Below are 17,242 nucleotides of genomic sequence, written 5' to 3'. Positions count from 1 at the left end.
CCATTTGATACCCTTCAGCTCCTTTGTCCTCAGTTAAGACCTTGTTACTCCTTAAGTAGCATAGAGCCGCAACACCACCACCAGCAGACCTTGTTATAGGCAGCCCCTACAGTTGGGCCCAGGTGGTTCCGATGTCCTTTGCCTCACTACTGTTTTTGTCCAAGTCTGCTTTGGTCTCCCAACTCTTCCCCTGAGGGTTCCAATCAAGTGCTTTCTTGGCAATGGTGTCAGCTGGTTTGCGCAGGGTGTGTCCTATCCAGCCCCATTTGCGTTTGAGATCCATCATCTTATTTATGATTCCCTATGCTTTCCAATACATCGCAGTGAGGACTGGTGCTTCTTGGAAGAGGGTGTTGATGCTTTTCCCTGCCATCCCCTGGTTTGGCAGGTTGGTCAAGGTGGACCTACAGTCACTGGGGGCAGGCTTTGTTGTGCAAAGCCTAGCATTGTCCCTCCTTGGAGATACTTTAGTGAGAGAATCAGTATTAAATCTGACAAGGCCATTTGTATTGATTGTGAAGTACCATGGTTTTCTAGAAGGTACACTCTGGCTGAGTACTTTCAGCTTTAGCTATCTGGGTTTAAAACAGGGGTTGCCTTCACTCACTGTTAGTCCTACCCTAGAAGTACAATAAAGTTTTGTTTGCAGCAGATCTCAGCTCATGGCCGAAGCTTATGATGCAGTTCTAGGTCACATAGAATTTGCCACTAAATATTTTGGGAATTTCAAAAAAAAAAAAAAAACTGTGCCAACTGTTACCTTTATTTATCCTGTTAAATTTCTTGTCAGTAGGTCTGGGACTGATTATTAGATTTGGAAACTAGAGAAAGCCTCCAACCTCACCCTGATTCCCACAATCTGCTAGCACTTCCACTGATAAAGCAAATGGTGTGAAACTGAAGCAGGAAAGCCAGATTATTAGCAGCACAAAATTGTAGGTACACACAAATTTAACAAATTATGTCCCAACACAAGCTGGGCAAAAGATATAGATAAAAAATTCTTCCACAAGCATCAGAAAGAACTGGGCACAAAGAAGTCATTTTGACAGCTGGAGGTGGGTTTTTTTTTCTTTCTGGAAACAATATTCTGCGAGATGAGCAAGAGCATCAGTTTTCTTAAAAGATATTCTACTCAAAAATCTTAAAACATAAGTTCTGAAGTGATATTAATTTGATGCTATTACTAAACTTTACAAGAAAACTGCAAGTCCAAGCCACACTTTATCACTCCTAGATATGATTGAAGCTCTTCACAAGATGGAAGGACGTAGTTTTTATGCAAACTATTTTTCAGACCTTACAAACAGTAACCTGTTATCTAACATTGATATTTATGGATCATGGCCATCAAAAAATTTTCCAAGAAAGTCTGATGGTCGCTGATTAACTGTGTCCTTAAAGTACATCATGATGTGTGGACGCTGCTTCCAAATTTGTGTTGTCTCCACAAGATCCATTTGCCCCTGGAGAGTAACCAAATAACTTTCTGCACGAGTTCACCAGGATAACAGCACTTGAACTATTACAGAGTGCAAAGCAACTAAGAAGAAATACCAAAGCTAAAAAATCATGAACAGGAAAGGAAAATACTTAGATAAATCAAGCAAGTGAAACAAAGCTCCTTCCTCCTTAAATGGAAAATTTGTTCATGACTTGCAATAATGAATTGTTAAGAAATTTCAAGGTGGGTGTATCTACTACATCTCAAACCCCTACTCTCCATCCTTGGATTAATTAAATAAAGAGATCAAGAATTATTTTTACACAGTTCTGATTTACCAGCAATGATAAAATATATTAAGATAATAATAATGATGCATTCACACACAAATAGCACGATTCCCATTAAGTGCTTAAAGCACAATCATGATACACATTTTCCCTGAACACAAGCACAGCAGCATACATTAAAAAAAAAAATATGCATGCACACATAGCCATAAATCAACACTGTAAACAAGCAAATCAGGAATTACCTAAGGAAAAGTCAGATGAGATGTTTTTTTAATATACCTTTTAATCTAAGTTTAATGATTAATTTTCTATAAGCTAGCTCAGAGGCAGCAAGATTGCTTGACACTAATGAGTAAAGCACAATACTAGATATAGCTGCACACATTTAAAATGATATGAGCCATAGCTGCAAGAAGATATACCTTGACAACAAGAAGATCAATGGTGCGGATATCTGTAACATGCCTGTTTTTTAAAAACAGCTCTCTCAGCTTCTCACGACCCTGCTTGATGCTGATGGGAACATCAAAATCTTTGACTGCAAACAAAAATAAAGGAACACCACAGATTAGTTACAAATAATTAGCATAAAATTTTGTCTGTCCTAAAGTGATATCAAAATATATTTAAATGTTTATAAAATGTATATTATGTATTCACAAATATGGAAACCTAAAAAACAGCAGCAACAGCTACATTAAAGGGACCGTAAAGGAAAATTAAAACTGCTTAGAATCTAATAGAGAGTAGGATCAGTTTCAATCTCGTCTATTTTCGTGTATGTTCATATGGAAAAAGTTGAATGGTTTATAGGATGTTGTGTTTAATAAGAGAAATTACATGGGACTCTTTCGTCTCCTGTTGACATCAACTCGATTCTAGTGTGAGCTGATACAATGATATGGTTGGACATTGCTCATAGTCATCTTGATGGTTATTACTAATATATATCACTTATCCAACTAATGACACGCCACCAATCACTTGAGTTCAAATCCTAACAATGACTGACATGTCCTCTCCCTCGCTGATGTCACACAGCATGCCACAGTCTTATCACCACCGTCACAGCCTTTACTATACCTTAAGGTAAAGTCAGTTCTTGGTCATCACAGCATGGTGAAGTTGTGATCATCTTTTTATCTATCCATTTAATGCAGCTCTTGATTTTCACATAAAAACAAACAGGAGATTGTATAGACTGACCCCTACTACCATAACAGAAAAATTTAATGTTATAACAAGCACTACAAAAAAAGTTATCCGAGCTTTCAGCTAAATGTTCCACAGAATATAGCAGTTTAGTTAGAGGAATGTGTGCAGCAACATTCTCACTAGCTTAGACTAAGACTAAAAGAAGCTTAACGATATATACATGTATTTTTTACACACAAGTTAAGTTGTACTAATTGTGTCCCCACTAATTTTAAAGATGACAATCTTCACTCAACATGAGCATCAAGTCTCTACTACTACAAGTTTTCAGTGCTCTAAGTTTATTTTTCCTATTAAATATGTCACATGTGGGAACTTAAATTAACAGTTTCCAAAATAATCCTGATCATTGTTATGATTGACCTTTAAGCATTGGTTTGAAAAAATCCCAGAAGTATGTGAATTTGGGATGAGCCCTAAATGACTGCTGTATGTATTTTAGTAAGTGTACATGGCCTAGTGTAAAAATCTGTAGTCCAACTGACTAAAAACTGTTATGGCGTAAAAATAATAATACATTAAGAAATGATAAAACACTAGCACTTTACTGACTGAAACTTTTTAGCTGAAAAATAGCTGGAAATTATCTCATTTGTTACTGCTTTAAAAAGCTCTCCAAAGTCTCTGTTCTCGACTACCAATGCAAGGTCTGTGTTGAGCCTGGATAACGACAAGATACAAATACTTCATTTGTCCTTCGACTTTAAAGTTTGGCCTCGCTCACCGTAACGTCCTTGATCCTAGAACAAGAAATTGGAAATGGTTTACCGATTCGCATAACAGATGTACTTACCAACATAAGGGATGTGTCTATACCATGCCTTATACAAATTTAAAACACGTCGTTTCGCTTGGGTCCTGTCTGATGACAAGATTGGTTTTACTTGCTTTAGCCCTTGTTGCACAGCACGGTTAGCCATCTTGACAAGGGGACGTAAGTCCACGACAATGGAAGACTTGAATAGGGACGTCGGTCTCTCGACTAGTCACTTCGATACAGTGAGAGACCTCGGTTCAGATCTCGTCTCAGGACATTCTCAGTATGGACTGGTCGTCTGAGGTTTCTCCGGGCAGTCCAGTTTCCTCTCCTCACTCCCCTTCACTCTCCCCAAACACCTCCAGGTAGAAGCACTTTCCTGCCAAACCATCAACTTTGCTGGAATCGTTGTTGTGCTGCATGTCAGCCTTGCACAGCAGATTTGGAGGAAGCATGCCATTCTGTTGCAAAAATCAAGAACTGTGTTGAATGGTTGGATGAGGAAAAGAACGAAACAATGGCACTTTGTAAAGGTGTTGCAGCGGTGGACGATTTGTCGCTGCTGCATGAAACTGATAGATTAATAGTTTTAAGAATCTGGTCACTCGTTTTCATATCAAAGAAGTGTGCATGGAATAAAACGTATCGAGACACATCAGGTGTGAATTTACTTCTGTGAGTTGCACACCATAGTAATTACCACTTCTCCCATCACAGTACGTGTGAAACTATATGTCTAGTTATGTATAATACTCGAGTACAGAAACAAATCTTAATGCATCTATATATTCATTCTAAACGAATGTTCTTTGTGTTGAATTAAGCAAAACTACCGGTTGGCTTTATAAAGACATGTCGTGAAGTTTTCTTATCCATCTTTCACTTCTTGGAAAATGATATGCCAACAATTGACAAGAGGGTGCATTTTGATATAAGAAAAGGAGTGATTTGTGCATGAATTTGTGCTTTTCAGTTAAATATTGCTGAAAACTATTTGAGAGAGAGTGGGAAAGACACAAGCTGGACTCCAGTGTGTGTGAGAGACCTTTTTGACGCTTGATATATCATTTATATCATAGACTTCGTCGTTATGACATTAGGAAGATTCAAGCATAATATAAACAAAGCAAAGCAGAATATAAAAACCAAGATATACGAATAGCATTTTCGTTCAATTTGAACATAGGCATAGATCTGTGATCGTCAGGCATCAGCAATTTGTCTGATCACGAATTAACTTGTATTACACGTCCTATACACGTTCGTGGTCTGATCGTCTTGCAGCTGGAGGGACGTTAATTGTTCAGTCTCTTAAAAATCCAGGCATATCAGCTCGTATCGTGTGTAACACTACACACTACGGTTTAATTTTTTAAACGTATTTTTTCGTCCACAAGAACCTCATGTAATGCACAAATTGTACATTTAATTTCAACTTGTGTCCACTGGAATTGTTTTTGCCCCAATTTCGCTTGTTTCAGCTCTGTATTTTGGCATAAAGATAATATATGATCTTCAGTTCTTTGTTAGTACCTCTTCTGCCCTCTTTGTGTTAGATGTTTGGAGGAAACTACTTTTTAAAGAATGGTTTTTGTATAGTTCACAACTTCATATTCAGTGGCATCTGTTTATTATTGTTGTATTGTTGCATCAGTCACACCACATCATACTGGCATTAAGACCGAAGGCTCTTGTTCTAATTCTAGGCAGTGCACTAACATGCCTTGTGGTTGTTACAATTAACAAATATTTCTCCGGCTGCATATTATCACTAATAGAAGACCACCGTTGATATTCTTCACTAGTCTCTGTTTCTGAATGTCTGGCTTAGTAAAAACACCAGGCGAGACAATCATTTAAATTCATTTTATCATCCTAAGGGATTATATATCCTCTTACTGCATGACTGAACTCCAGAAGAGATAGTAAATACTACTAGTACGCTCTAAAGGAGAGAGAGAAGAGTGGGTTCGGATACGGCAACGTTATGACTAACACCGAAGAGAAACCGCCTTGCCGCGAGCGTGAAGGGCTCACAATGGAAGAAAGAAGCTGCACTGTGGCAAGGGCTTACTACAATAGATCGAAGGAAAGCGACACTGAGGCGAGAAGGGTTCACCGTGACAAGCGAAAGGCTCACTTCGCGTGAGCAGCAGATACAACGCAAGTGATTCCTTACTTCAGGCAGCGCCAACAAGAAGTCACGACCCTCGCAACTTCCGAACAGAAGGCCTACAGGGAAGTACAAGCAAAACGAAGCACTCAAGGGTTGACCCCCGGATGAAACTCGATAAGATGAAAACAAAGAACTGACATCCCCACCCTGAGCGTGCAGTGCGCGTGCGCGTGGTTTGGTGACGCCACAAAATCCATGACGTGCAGGAGCAAGAACGCAACACTGGGTGGCCCAGCCAGCAACCGTTGCAGCCAGGCAGACAGCCTGAGGATAAGGCGGTGCCACCACCGCTCTCAGCATCTGTGAGTAGACAGGGGACAACACGCACATCAGTCCACACGTGACATCACACAAGCCAACACGCACGCCAGTACACGCATGTACAATCACTGGTCTAGCAGAGCTGTGATCAAATACAAGCACTGTTACTTGTCTAGGATTGACAAATAGCTGCGGTTAGATACAAGTACAGTTATTTGTCTAAGATTGTCTAGGTTTGATGTGATTAAATACATGTCTATGATTCTAAAATTGTTTAGGTTGATTAGATATATGTAAAGTTACTTGTCTAGGATAGCTGTGATTATTTCGCAAGGAGAGGGTTAAGCAGTACCGACTTGATGATACCATGGTAATGACCAGAGTATAGTTCTTGTGGAGTGTAATAGTTCTTGCGAGGAAGAACTGAGCCAACCAACAGAGTTCACTGCTCCATTGACAACGATGCGAGTTCTAGGAGAGTGGAGGGGCTAAAAGATCATCAGACTTGACACCAGCGCTGACACAGGGCCAACATACAAACAGCACGTGTTGACATCATTCTGGAGTCGAGCGATGTTTGTGTGGAGCCAGGGTCCGCTCGCCAGTACCTCGCAGACTGCACACAAAAGATCCTAAGGGCCTGTGTGCCAGACAACAGCTAGAGAAGACGATCAGTCAATGTATCAATCGTTTTCGTAAGGATGTGTCAGTGCAAAATCATTCTTTTTTGTCCGTCGTGATTAGAAAGATTTAGGGAAGGAAAGTAAATGATCATCGAAAGAATTTTCTACCATTGGTAGAGGGAAAAGTGATGAGGGAAAAGTAGGGCGCTCTGTGCCAGCAGTGTCGAGTGCTTTATCAAACGTTATTCAATCACTTCTGCCTAAAATGTGGTCTGTTCGATATTCTTGGGAAAGTTTCTGCCAGGATTCTGGTTCGTTCGTTGTTGGCTTGAACTGAATGTCGACAGAAGTTTGAAGTAGTGTTTTCACTACAGACAATACGGACTTTCGCTGGTGACTGCGTCTGCCAACACATGGCGCCCTTGTTTGCCTCCCGTCTTGCGGCGACGACCGGTTTCTGCTCGCAGCGAGAAGTGTGAACCACAGAGCTGTGCGCACTTACAGAAAACTCACTTTGCGACACTGGACCACAGAAGCAGCACAGTGTCACAAGTCAGCTTCCAGTGCCGTGTCACTACTGTACCCCCCATACACACACCCACCCCCCACCCCCACCTACATTCACACACACCCCTACAGCAGGCGCCCCGCTAGCGTAGTGGATAACACGTCTTATCAAATTCCTCAATCATGCCGAAACCATTTGCGCCTCTCATAGCCAAGATGTGGACCAGGACTACGAAGGAAGAAAATCAAGGTTTGACAAGTGTGGAGAGAACTAGAGTGTTTCGCTAGTGTTCATAAAAAAACTTTTTTGTCAGGTAGGCGAAAACAAAACTATAGTCTTCCCAACAAAACCGTCACAAAATGATAACAACACTATGAATCCACATCAACATACATATAGCACTTTGCATCACCCCAGCTACTCAGCTGTCTTTAGCTTTAGTGCCACTACTGTCTTGTCACTAACCCAGCTGTGTCTTAAGCTTCAGTGCCACTAGTAGCTGCACATCTCTAGCACACCGACACTTCTACTCAGCTGCAGCCTACAAGAGAGTCAGTGGTTCCCATTTACTCTGGGTACAACAACACATGGCCGTGCACGTGATGAGCATTCCTCACTACACCAAGAGTGCGTGGCATGCATAGCCGTATGCGCTGCCAAGTCATGGAATCACCAGGAATGACTGTGTCATGTGTCTCGTTGCGCAGTGTCATGTATTGGAGTACCATGCATGATCATAGACGGATGAGCTCGTAACACTCATAACACAAGGCAATGACTGTGCCATGTGCTTGGTCATGCAGTTGTGTCACGTGTCTGATAATGCAGATCAAGTTGGTCTTCAAATTAATACCATTTAATACGCATTAAAAAAAAGATTATTTCTCGCGTCAACACTGTGTTTATTTACACAAACAAACATGTGAAAATGTCTGTGAATGGATGTGTCTGTGGTTGACTGCCTCTATTTCTGACACACCTCTTTTAAAAACCTAGCGGCTTTAGTCGCCGAGATTGAGGTGTTCGTTTGGTGAACATTTTCACAAATTTGCTTTAGAATCTTTGATCCAGATGCCTTCAAATGAACAATAGGAACTTTTTTTCACCATCACCAACTGTGCCAGCCGGCGTCTGCAAGACATTGCACTGTCGCCACCTACACGACTAGTGATCTAATGTTTGGGTCAGAAGTGCCAACACTTGTCTTTGTTTAAAGTTATCTTTATTAATCAGATAACACTTTTGTCTGTGTGTGTGTGTGTGTAAAAACGTTCAAAGGTTGACGTCCAAGAAGTACTGGTGCATGACCGTATCTGTGACAGACAGTCTATAGTAGCTGACATCGCGTCTCCCTCGTCATTACAGATTACCTTCCCCACTTAAATCACTGATTTCGTCTCGTCGCTGACTGTTGGACCACCGCATCTTTTGACATCCGGATATGGGGGACGACGACAAAGTACGACGTCGCAAACGGGTGCGTTCTAGCGTCACCAGCTCGGACGGCACAACGACAATAGGTGAGAGAGTTGTGGTCGTGAGAAATGTGATGGGGAGCAACAACGACCATGGCGTCTGAACTTTAAGGTGGTCAGACTACTTTAGTGTGGCTAGATTATTTTAAGTTTGTCATGTTGCTTTTGTGTTCGGATGTTAGGTTTGTACGGCCCAGTTGTTTTAGTGCTTTATGTTACTTTCTTCATTGCCTCCGTCATCTTTGACGAATTCTCTGGTTTTAGTTTCGGTAACAGGCCATTTTTTTTACATGGTGGGGTTGTTAGCCCCATCACAACCTATTTTTACTCTAGATGAGGTGTCCACCTTATTCGCCTCTTACGACACGCCTGGCTGGATGGCAGGGACCCTATCCTCACACTGCTCACTAGGCAAGCATACCTCGGGGTCCCACGTACATGGGTTATGTTACTTTAATGTGGTCATATTGCTTTAGTGTAGCCAAAGAGACCAAAGTTAAGATATTTTATCGTGGTTAAAGCAATACATCCTTAACAGAGAAAATGTCTCTCTGTGTGCACGCGCGCATGCAGTAGAACACTAACATACTGAATTACATTTCTCATAATGTAGCTTGATTGGTACACGGACTTTTCGCCGCCGGACGTTTCGGAGCCGGACCTTTTGCCGACCGGACGTTTCGCCGCTGGACGTTTCGGTGCCGGACCTTTTGCCGACCGGCGTTTCGCCGCCGGACGTTTCGGCGCGGGGAACTTCATTTCGGCATTTCACGCGGGACTTTTAGCCGAAGTCAAGTGTGTGACGCCCCTTAGCTCACACATTTCTCTCGCCATTGTATCAATGTATCAGTGAACTCTCTCTCACTATCCCTCCTCATGTGAACCGTTAGCTCACACATTTCTCTCGCCGTTGTATCAATGTTTTTTCTCAAAGCTGTTGCGTATAATCTGTGACAATCAAAGTGAACTGTCTGTGAAGTCTGTGTGTAAAATTTGTTTGAAATAAAGAATTATTGTGTAATCTAGTAGTTACTTTCATTCTTTGAGAAGTAAGTAAGCTCTCTCTCTCTCTCTGACATAATGCGGCGAAACGTCCGGCGGCGAAACGTCCGCACACGGCTTGATTACTTATTGTCTATACTGTATTATTTGTGCTAGAAATTTTTTCCCCTCTTATCATTTTCTTGCAACAATTTTCTGCATCATCCTAAATTGTGGACTTTCGCTAGCAAAACAGGACAAAGGTCGACGTGTCTGAGGTCACGTGCTTTGCGTTTTATTTCGTTTTGAGCTTTATCTTTTTTTATTTGTTTTCCCACTCAGGTTCAAATCATGTGGAGTTTTTTGACCTGGAGATGTATCAGTCACGTCCATCCATGTGTGATGTGCTGGAGCAAGATGTTACAGACGACACCTTTCAGGCAGAAGTGAGACATGTTTTCTGTTTCCTTCAACGAGTTAAGCTGCTAAACCATTTATCAAACTTATGCTCATGTTTCGAATTGTGTAGTCGATATAATTTTAGTGTTGAAAACGAAAATAGTATAGTAAACTAGTTTCTCGTCGGTGTTCTGCTGTTATTCTTGCTCAGCCGGAGAGGAAGGACGCAGGCAGGTGTGTCAAGGGGTAGGTAGCGAAGCAGTCGAGCAGATTGGTGCCTGACTCACAAAACTAACCACTTGAGTAAGGAAGGGGTCAATGGTGACCCGTAAGGGACTTGCTTCATTATGTCATGGCTACAAAACCGCTCTTTGTTCTTGAAGATAAATATATATATGCCCCGTGTGTGTGTGTGTTCGTGAATCAGGTGGTGCGGAAAACTCAAACACACATGGTTGGGCGACAGGAAGCAGAGATGGAGGTCATCATCGACAGACTGGTAGAGAACAAAGGCAACAGGGACAAGGCCCTGCTGTACGTCGTCTCGCAGATCACCACAGAGTCAAAGGTTACAAGCCGAGCCTCACAGTGCATGTCAACACTCAGATCATCACAGTCTAAGATAATACCCAGCTCCTTATAGTCCCAGACAACACTCAGATCATCACAGTCCAAGACAACACTCAGATCATCACAGTCTAAGATAATACCCAGCTCCTTATAGTCCCAGATAACATGCACATCATCACAGTTCAGGGTTACACTCGGATCCTTGCAAGGTAACAAGCAGATTGTAGGCGTCTGCTGCACCATAAAACTCGCGAGCATCATGCTTGCACACATGAAGGTTGCACCCTGTTATCCCGTAGTCTATCATACATATTATCAGAAATAATTCATCAACACCATACAATACGTCAACACAATTGAATAATACAGCATATGAACACTATTACATTGTGTCAACAAAGTGATATCATGTAACATGTAAACACAATGCTTTCATACAAAGTACCCTGTAACATGAACACCATACAACATGTCAACACCATTGTAACATATCTGCGAACAGATGTGAACAATATATATATCTATAACACCACCAAAAATATGTGATGTCCCTAGCAACGCTGTAAACTTTTATATTATTATTGACTTCATGTTATAATTTTCTTTTCGCCCATGTCTCACAAGTGTTAATGTCCCTCCTCAGGGGACGGAGAAGAACCTTCTTGTTAGGTGCCAGTGACGCTGTGGTGTGCAGGTGCAAGTGATGGTGAACACCCTGCTACACCGCGGCGCCAACCCGTCCTTCGCTGACGACGACAGGCAGACGCCGCTGCACCACGCCACGCGCCGCGGCTTCAAAGGCGTTGTCAGCAAACTGCTGGAGAGCGATGCCCTGCCGCACGCCCGCGATCGCCAGAACCGCATGCCCATCCACATCGCCATCCAGAACAACGCCGACGACATAGCTGCCCTTCTGCTGGCCTTCATGCCCAACGCCTCGTAGGGTCTTGGCTTCTAGAGCTTGCTAGCTTGGTCACGTGTGTTATCAGGGTGTGCACTTTGGCAGAGTTGGTTTCCTCACGGCTGTCGGTACTTTTCTGTGCAAATTCTTATAAACCTTTGCATCATCATATTTACATTATTAATATCTCGCTGTTAGTGCTTGTAAGTGACTGAGAGTTTAATGGTAATTAAATGATTGTAGTTAGTTCATTACAAGACAGTCATACATTACTGCACTAGTTCGTTACAAGACGCTCAATTCCAATACCGAGGGAATAACTTTCGCGAGACATGAGAATTTTAGCAGACTCTCACCTGTTGCAGGGGAAGAGACTTCAGTTTGTTGGTAGTTGGCATTGTGCTTATAATTCACTGCTGTCATGATTCACTAGTACTGTTTTCTCTTAGTCACTAATACTGCCTCGGGTCATTAGCAGCACAGTAACACAAAGCTATTATGTCCTGTGTTATGTACGTGCCCCGCTAAGGTTTATGTTGCTACCGCGTGGACAGATGATTAAAGACATACCTAATGGTGGCTACTTGTCCACTTCTCTCAGCGCTGGCCGATCTCCTGGGGGAGAAGATCTGTCGCACATGTCTCACACAGTGACAGCTGCATGTATTCTAACACAGTAACAGCTGCATGTAGTCTCACACAGTGACAGCTGCATGTTATCTCACATTGACAGCAGCATGTAGTCTCACACAGTGACAGCTGCATGTTGCCTCACACAGTGACAGCTGCATGTAGTCTCACAGTGACAGCTACATGTTATCTCACAGTGACAGCTGTATGTTATCTCACAGTGACAGCTGTATGTTATCTCACAGTGACAGCTGTATGTTATCTCACAGTGACAGCTGCATGTAGTCTCACACAGTGACAGCTGCATGTTATCTCACAGTGACAGCTACGTGTTGCCCACACAAAGCGGAGAGATGACGCTATGACTGTTTTCTGTCCAGGGTGCGGCCATTGTTCATCACCTTCGGGAACAAGACGGCAGAACTCAGCTTGCACGATCTCATCAATAAAGATATGCAGGTGATTGGCGTTTTGTTCAAACGTTTCTTTTAAATATTTTATGTCGGCGTTGTTTTGACTGCTAAGAAGGGTACTAAATACGAAACGCCGAATCTTAATCTCAAACAACTCAGTAACAAAATCATTTTGTGATGAAGTAAACTGATAGTTATGTTTGGTATTTTACGCACAACAATCACACAACAATTAAACAGATCTGACCGGAAACGGACATTTCCAAACGTACTTTTAAACGTTTGTTTGAATCTTGTGTTGATATTATGGAGTATAATGTTTTAAATTGAACAATATATAATGTAACATTAAAAAATGAGCAGCCATGCTCTTTGGAATTTAATATTAATCCCAAACATCCAATGAAAAACAGATCATGTTTTGCCGCACGTTGTTTCATCTGTTCCGTAGGCTCGCATCTTCCATCTAGGGCAGACCTGGGCAAAGGCCGGCCCGCGGGCCGCATCCTGTCTCTAACCGGCCCGCCCGCTGACCCGCTATATATATATACAGTATTGGGTAAAACTGAGTTAACTATATTAGTCTGGCCCTCTAAAACCATCCCAATTTCTCATGCGGCCCCTTGAGAAAATTAATTGCCCACCCCTGATCTAGAGCAACACCCACGCACCATTTGTCCAGCAATAAGTCTTTGTCACCAACTAAAGGGACTGTCGACCCAGCAGTTTGTGAGTGCTGTGCGTTGGCAGTGAGAGTAGTTCCACAGAGTAGTCTCAGCAGCTTCACTAGAGAGCAACTACAGATCTTTAACCACAGAAATCAGAAGAACCTTATTATTATTTTGTTTTCTTGTCTGACTTGAGGGCCGTATTGAAAGTCTATAGACCACGTGGTACTATAAAGTGATTTAACTATAGTGCAAAGGTAAAGTTGTCCAGAGTCGCTCCCAGCTGCAATTAAATGTTCTCAGGAAGACTCCTTGGTGTCAGCAAGATGATATGTGGAACAGACAATAAAAGCTGATAGTCCATTGCAATTACAGTCCATTGCTTTCAACATTGTATTCAATATTTGAACCAACTTGTGTTTCATATCGTAAGCACCTAACAGGCATCTCATTAAACAGAGTCGTCAAGATGTGCACATCAGCCATCTCGTCACATTCGTTCCCATGGTAGACTGTTTAGTGATTCTAAATCGTAAAGTAACAGCAATCAGCACAAACCAGTTACTCGACTCCCTTGCTGTGGAAGCTGAGAGCAAATGTTGCACTTCGATTTCAAGAGAGGACACTCGACTGTTCCGTTCAGTAATTTACCATAACGGTTTGGATTAAACGGCCTGTTGAGCATTACCAAGTGTTTCGTATTTAGTACCCGTCCCCTCTCTCTGTTGCTTTCTGACTTTCTTGATCATCGAACTTGTAAAGACTTTTGTGAATTTGCTGCCAGTAAACAGGTCCGACAACCGTGCTCTGGCCCACTTTTAAATTCTCCTTGTGTGTAGAAGCGGCGGATGACAGTCTGATGTAATTTGCAGCAAACAGTTCTTGCCGTGCTGGACTGTATGGTGGACGCCATTGGTCAGAGCGGTCACGTGAGAGTTCATTACCATGTGTTGGAAGCAGATGAAATGGGTAGACCACCCAACCACCCGGATTTTGATTCAACATCTAAATCGTGCCTCCACCTCATATCAAAGGGAGGGTATAAGGTTAGAAGGTTCTCATGTACTCGTTTAAAACCTTTTTAATAACAATTATTGACACTTACACTTTGTAATAAAATTGTCACGTTGAGAAAGTGTGTAGGTGTGAAAGAATGGGGTTGAGTACCCTATACTGGTGTGAAAGGCGCTTGTAATGAATGCATCTCACAGTCCGGCACACAACGTGAACGTTCACCAAAACGCTTGTCAATAGTGTGAACGTTCATATATTCTCAAGTCAAAACTGTGAATGTTCATGAAGAAGCGAGTCAATGCTGTGAATGTTCATGAAGGAGTCAGTTTTTCTCTATTTCAGAACATTGTGTACCATGATGTTGTCAGACTGTTGATACGAAGAAAGTGGAAGGAGTTCGCACGCTTCAGGTTTCAGTAAGTTCCTTCTTCAGGTCACTTCTACGACTTTCTTAGTGAAACTTTCGCCTTTTTGTTCCGCTTATCAATGCCACTAAGAACTACTCAGTCGTGAACAACGCGTTCCTACTGAGGTTTTGTAGAAACCCACAGAAATCGTCTTATCTGGCAAACTTTAAAGCCCATCTCAGGTCTTTCAATTTTCAGACTTGTCAGTTTGCTGGCCTTACCAGCCAGCTTCCCGTTCGTCGTTCTTCCGAACAGATTCGCTGAGATACCTTGCCTTTACAGTCCCAGATAAACTGTACCAAAACTGTAAAGTATAAGCTGGAAATTATTTGAACAATCCTTGCAGTGTCGTCTGCAAACTTCTCGAACGCGCTGATGAAATATTTGCCTAACCTCTATTGGCATCACCAAGCAGAGACAGTCCGTGTCTACCTTTGTTATTACCTGAAGCCTTTGTACAGCGCAGTGACGAGGACACGCGCTCCTAAATGTAACAGAACACGTGCAGGAATGAAGTTCATTGCACAACATCACCCAGCAGTTTGTCAAACAATGTTTGTAGAGAATTCCGTCAAAGGGTTGGCGCCATTACTTTTCAATGTGATCATTGCGTAACAGCAAAAAAAAAAAAAAAAGGTGAGACATCGTGACCACTTCCACCCTCAAATAGTAAAATTACTCAGCAAGCCCAAAGTGGCAAACAGTGCGTTTGTGAAGGTGGTGAGATGAAGCTCTCGAGTGCAGATGATCTCTAGTACTAAACAGTACACACGGGCGCGGGGTATAGTTGACCTTTGTCAGGGGTTGACGGTTATACACATTTGCTAATGTTTCAGAATGAATCATGCTCGAAAAGTTTCATGCATGTTCTACATTATCCACAGTATCCTGATTGGTTTTCTGTTTTTCCTGGCATTATCGAACACGCATTCTGGCCATGGGCGTCTTATTTTTCAGACTGAACTCCTTCCTGTTTCTGCTCACGCAGCTGTCCCTGTGCTTCTGTGCCGTGGTGGCCACCATGACCTCCGACCCTACCGTCTACAACAGTCCGCTACACACTGCACGTGCAGTCATGGAAGTATGGTCTGTTGTTGCGATCTTGCTGACCTTTCTTCTTGAACTCAACCAGATGAGAAAGTGAGTGCAGGCTAAACACAGAATCGTGCGATTAACCATCTACCCGAGAGTATACACGAATACACCGAGGCTCTCTACCGTTTACATCAAAGTCTGTACGAATACACCTGAGCTCTTTTTACTGTCTATCTCATAGTCAAGCATGCCTACCTTAAGGCTTTTATTGTCCAATTTTGTGCAGACTCGGTGAATTATTCACACAGTACTCATATTCCTTGAGGTTACAGAATGGTGTTCAATTCGGGGTTGGTCAAGCATCCATACCCCGATGAAGTGGCATTAGCTGCTGAAAAGTAATAATATGCATCTGCTGGTCGCAAATAATCAGTACACACATGGCTGACTAGTCTGGGAAATAGAATTAAACCCCTTCCCTGGACTGACCTACATCAGTCGACCGAGCACAAGAGCTTCATCCTCAATTTCGAGGTTAACGCCAGCTGCAGGAGTTTCAAGCAAATAGTCTATTGTCAATAATTTTCACCCAAATCTTGAAGCGGTCGTCTGAAGTCTCAATGACTGGGTTTCGGATAATCTGTGGAGACAATCCTGAAGGAGATTTCTTGGCACACATGACTTCCGCTGCACGTGCTCTGCAGTCTCACCCTCATCTTGCGAAAAGCCGAAAACTGACCGACTCCCGACGACTGTATATTTGGAGTCATTGTAAAGATCCATGTACAGCAGCTAGTATTTTTTCTGATCCTGGTTGCTGTTGGTCCTGCAGTGAGACAACTCTGTGTAAGCGACTGTCCAACTGTGCCGACACACCTTTAATTACCTCGCCCTCCACAAGGATGTTGCAAGGATGGAAATCATCTTTTCATTTTAACACTATCGTCTTCACTGACAGGTTTGAATATCGATAATACTTCATTCACCTTTGATAGAATCACATCCTGAAATGACGAAGGACTATCATCAGATGTTTCTATAACCTTTAACATCGATACAACGGATGAAGACATTCTATCAATATGAGCTTATGTCGTATCATATTGTTTCTTGTTGTATCATAGTTTCATATCTGTCCTCTTCTGTCTTGTAAATATCAGTCATTCATGTATTGTAGTCATGTGTCCATCATTTGTAACAGAAGCTAACTAGTAGTCGTTGATATCTGCGCATATCAACTTGTGAATGATGTTACTGGAGCTGCTTTATGCTCTCCGGTTCACACGCGCACAAACACCCACGTAGTACACAGTCCCACGATCTCTCTCTCCGCTCACAACTAAAGGCGAACCTGTAACTGGTTTCCTGTGGGCAAACAAATGCAAGAACGAGAAGGGAAAGGGGAAAATTATAGAGACAAACATTACCGCTCTTCCTGGATAAAGGTCAGAGTAGGAAAGATCGAAAACTGT

General features: G+C 42.3%; 3 protein-coding genes across 3 annotated transcripts in view; 1 reads left to right on the top strand and 2 right to left on the bottom strand.

Annotated features, from left to right (window-relative positions):
* Nucleotides 1-1,043: 1,043 nt before the first annotated feature.
* LOC112570394 (NADH dehydrogenase [ubiquinone] 1 alpha subcomplex subunit 6-like) lies at nt 1,044-4,042 on the bottom strand. The gene is made up of 3 exons (XM_025248814.1): nt 3,746-4,042; nt 2,160-2,275; nt 1,044-1,466 (listed from the first exon to the last, which is right to left on the bottom strand). The coding sequence occupies exons 1-3, from the start codon at nt 3,870-3,872 to the stop codon at nt 1,335-1,337; spliced, it is 375 nt and encodes a 124-aa protein (XP_025104599.1). The 5' UTR covers nt 3,873-4,042; the 3' UTR covers nt 1,044-1,334.
* On the bottom strand, nt 4,018-6,215 carry LOC112560753. The gene is made up of 2 exons (XM_025232804.1): nt 5,889-6,215; nt 4,018-4,170 (listed from the first exon to the last, which is right to left on the bottom strand). Exons 1-2 carry the CDS (start codon nt 6,213-6,215, stop codon nt 4,042-4,044), a joined length of 456 nt encoding a protein of 151 aa, XP_025088589.1. The 3' UTR covers nt 4,018-4,041.
* LOC112570312 overlaps nt 6,049-17,242 on the top strand; it is a 16,901-nt gene continuing 5,707 nt past the window's right edge. Inside the window, 9 exon segments of the mRNA XM_025248700.1 lie at nt 6,049-6,187; nt 8,643-8,797; nt 10,076-10,179; nt 10,560-10,700; nt 11,397-11,641; nt 12,614-12,692; nt 14,187-14,360; nt 14,671-14,744; nt 15,693-15,875. Coding sequence (XP_025104485.1) covers nt 8,719-8,797; nt 10,076-10,179; nt 10,560-10,700; nt 11,397-11,641; nt 12,614-12,692; nt 14,187-14,360; nt 14,671-14,744; nt 15,693-15,875 — 1,079 coding nt within the window. The 5' untranslated portion in view covers nt 6,049-6,187; nt 8,643-8,718.

The sequence above is a fragment of the Pomacea canaliculata genome, linkage group LG1 (assembly GCF_003073045.1).
Source record: "Pomacea canaliculata isolate SZHN2017 linkage group LG1, ASM307304v1, whole genome shotgun sequence".
In the NCBI taxonomy this organism is placed as follows: domain Eukaryota; kingdom Metazoa; phylum Mollusca; class Gastropoda; order Architaenioglossa; family Ampullariidae; genus Pomacea; species Pomacea canaliculata.
The sequence above is the reverse complement of the archived record's forward strand: the minus strand, read 5'-3'. Positions and strand labels throughout refer to the sequence as shown.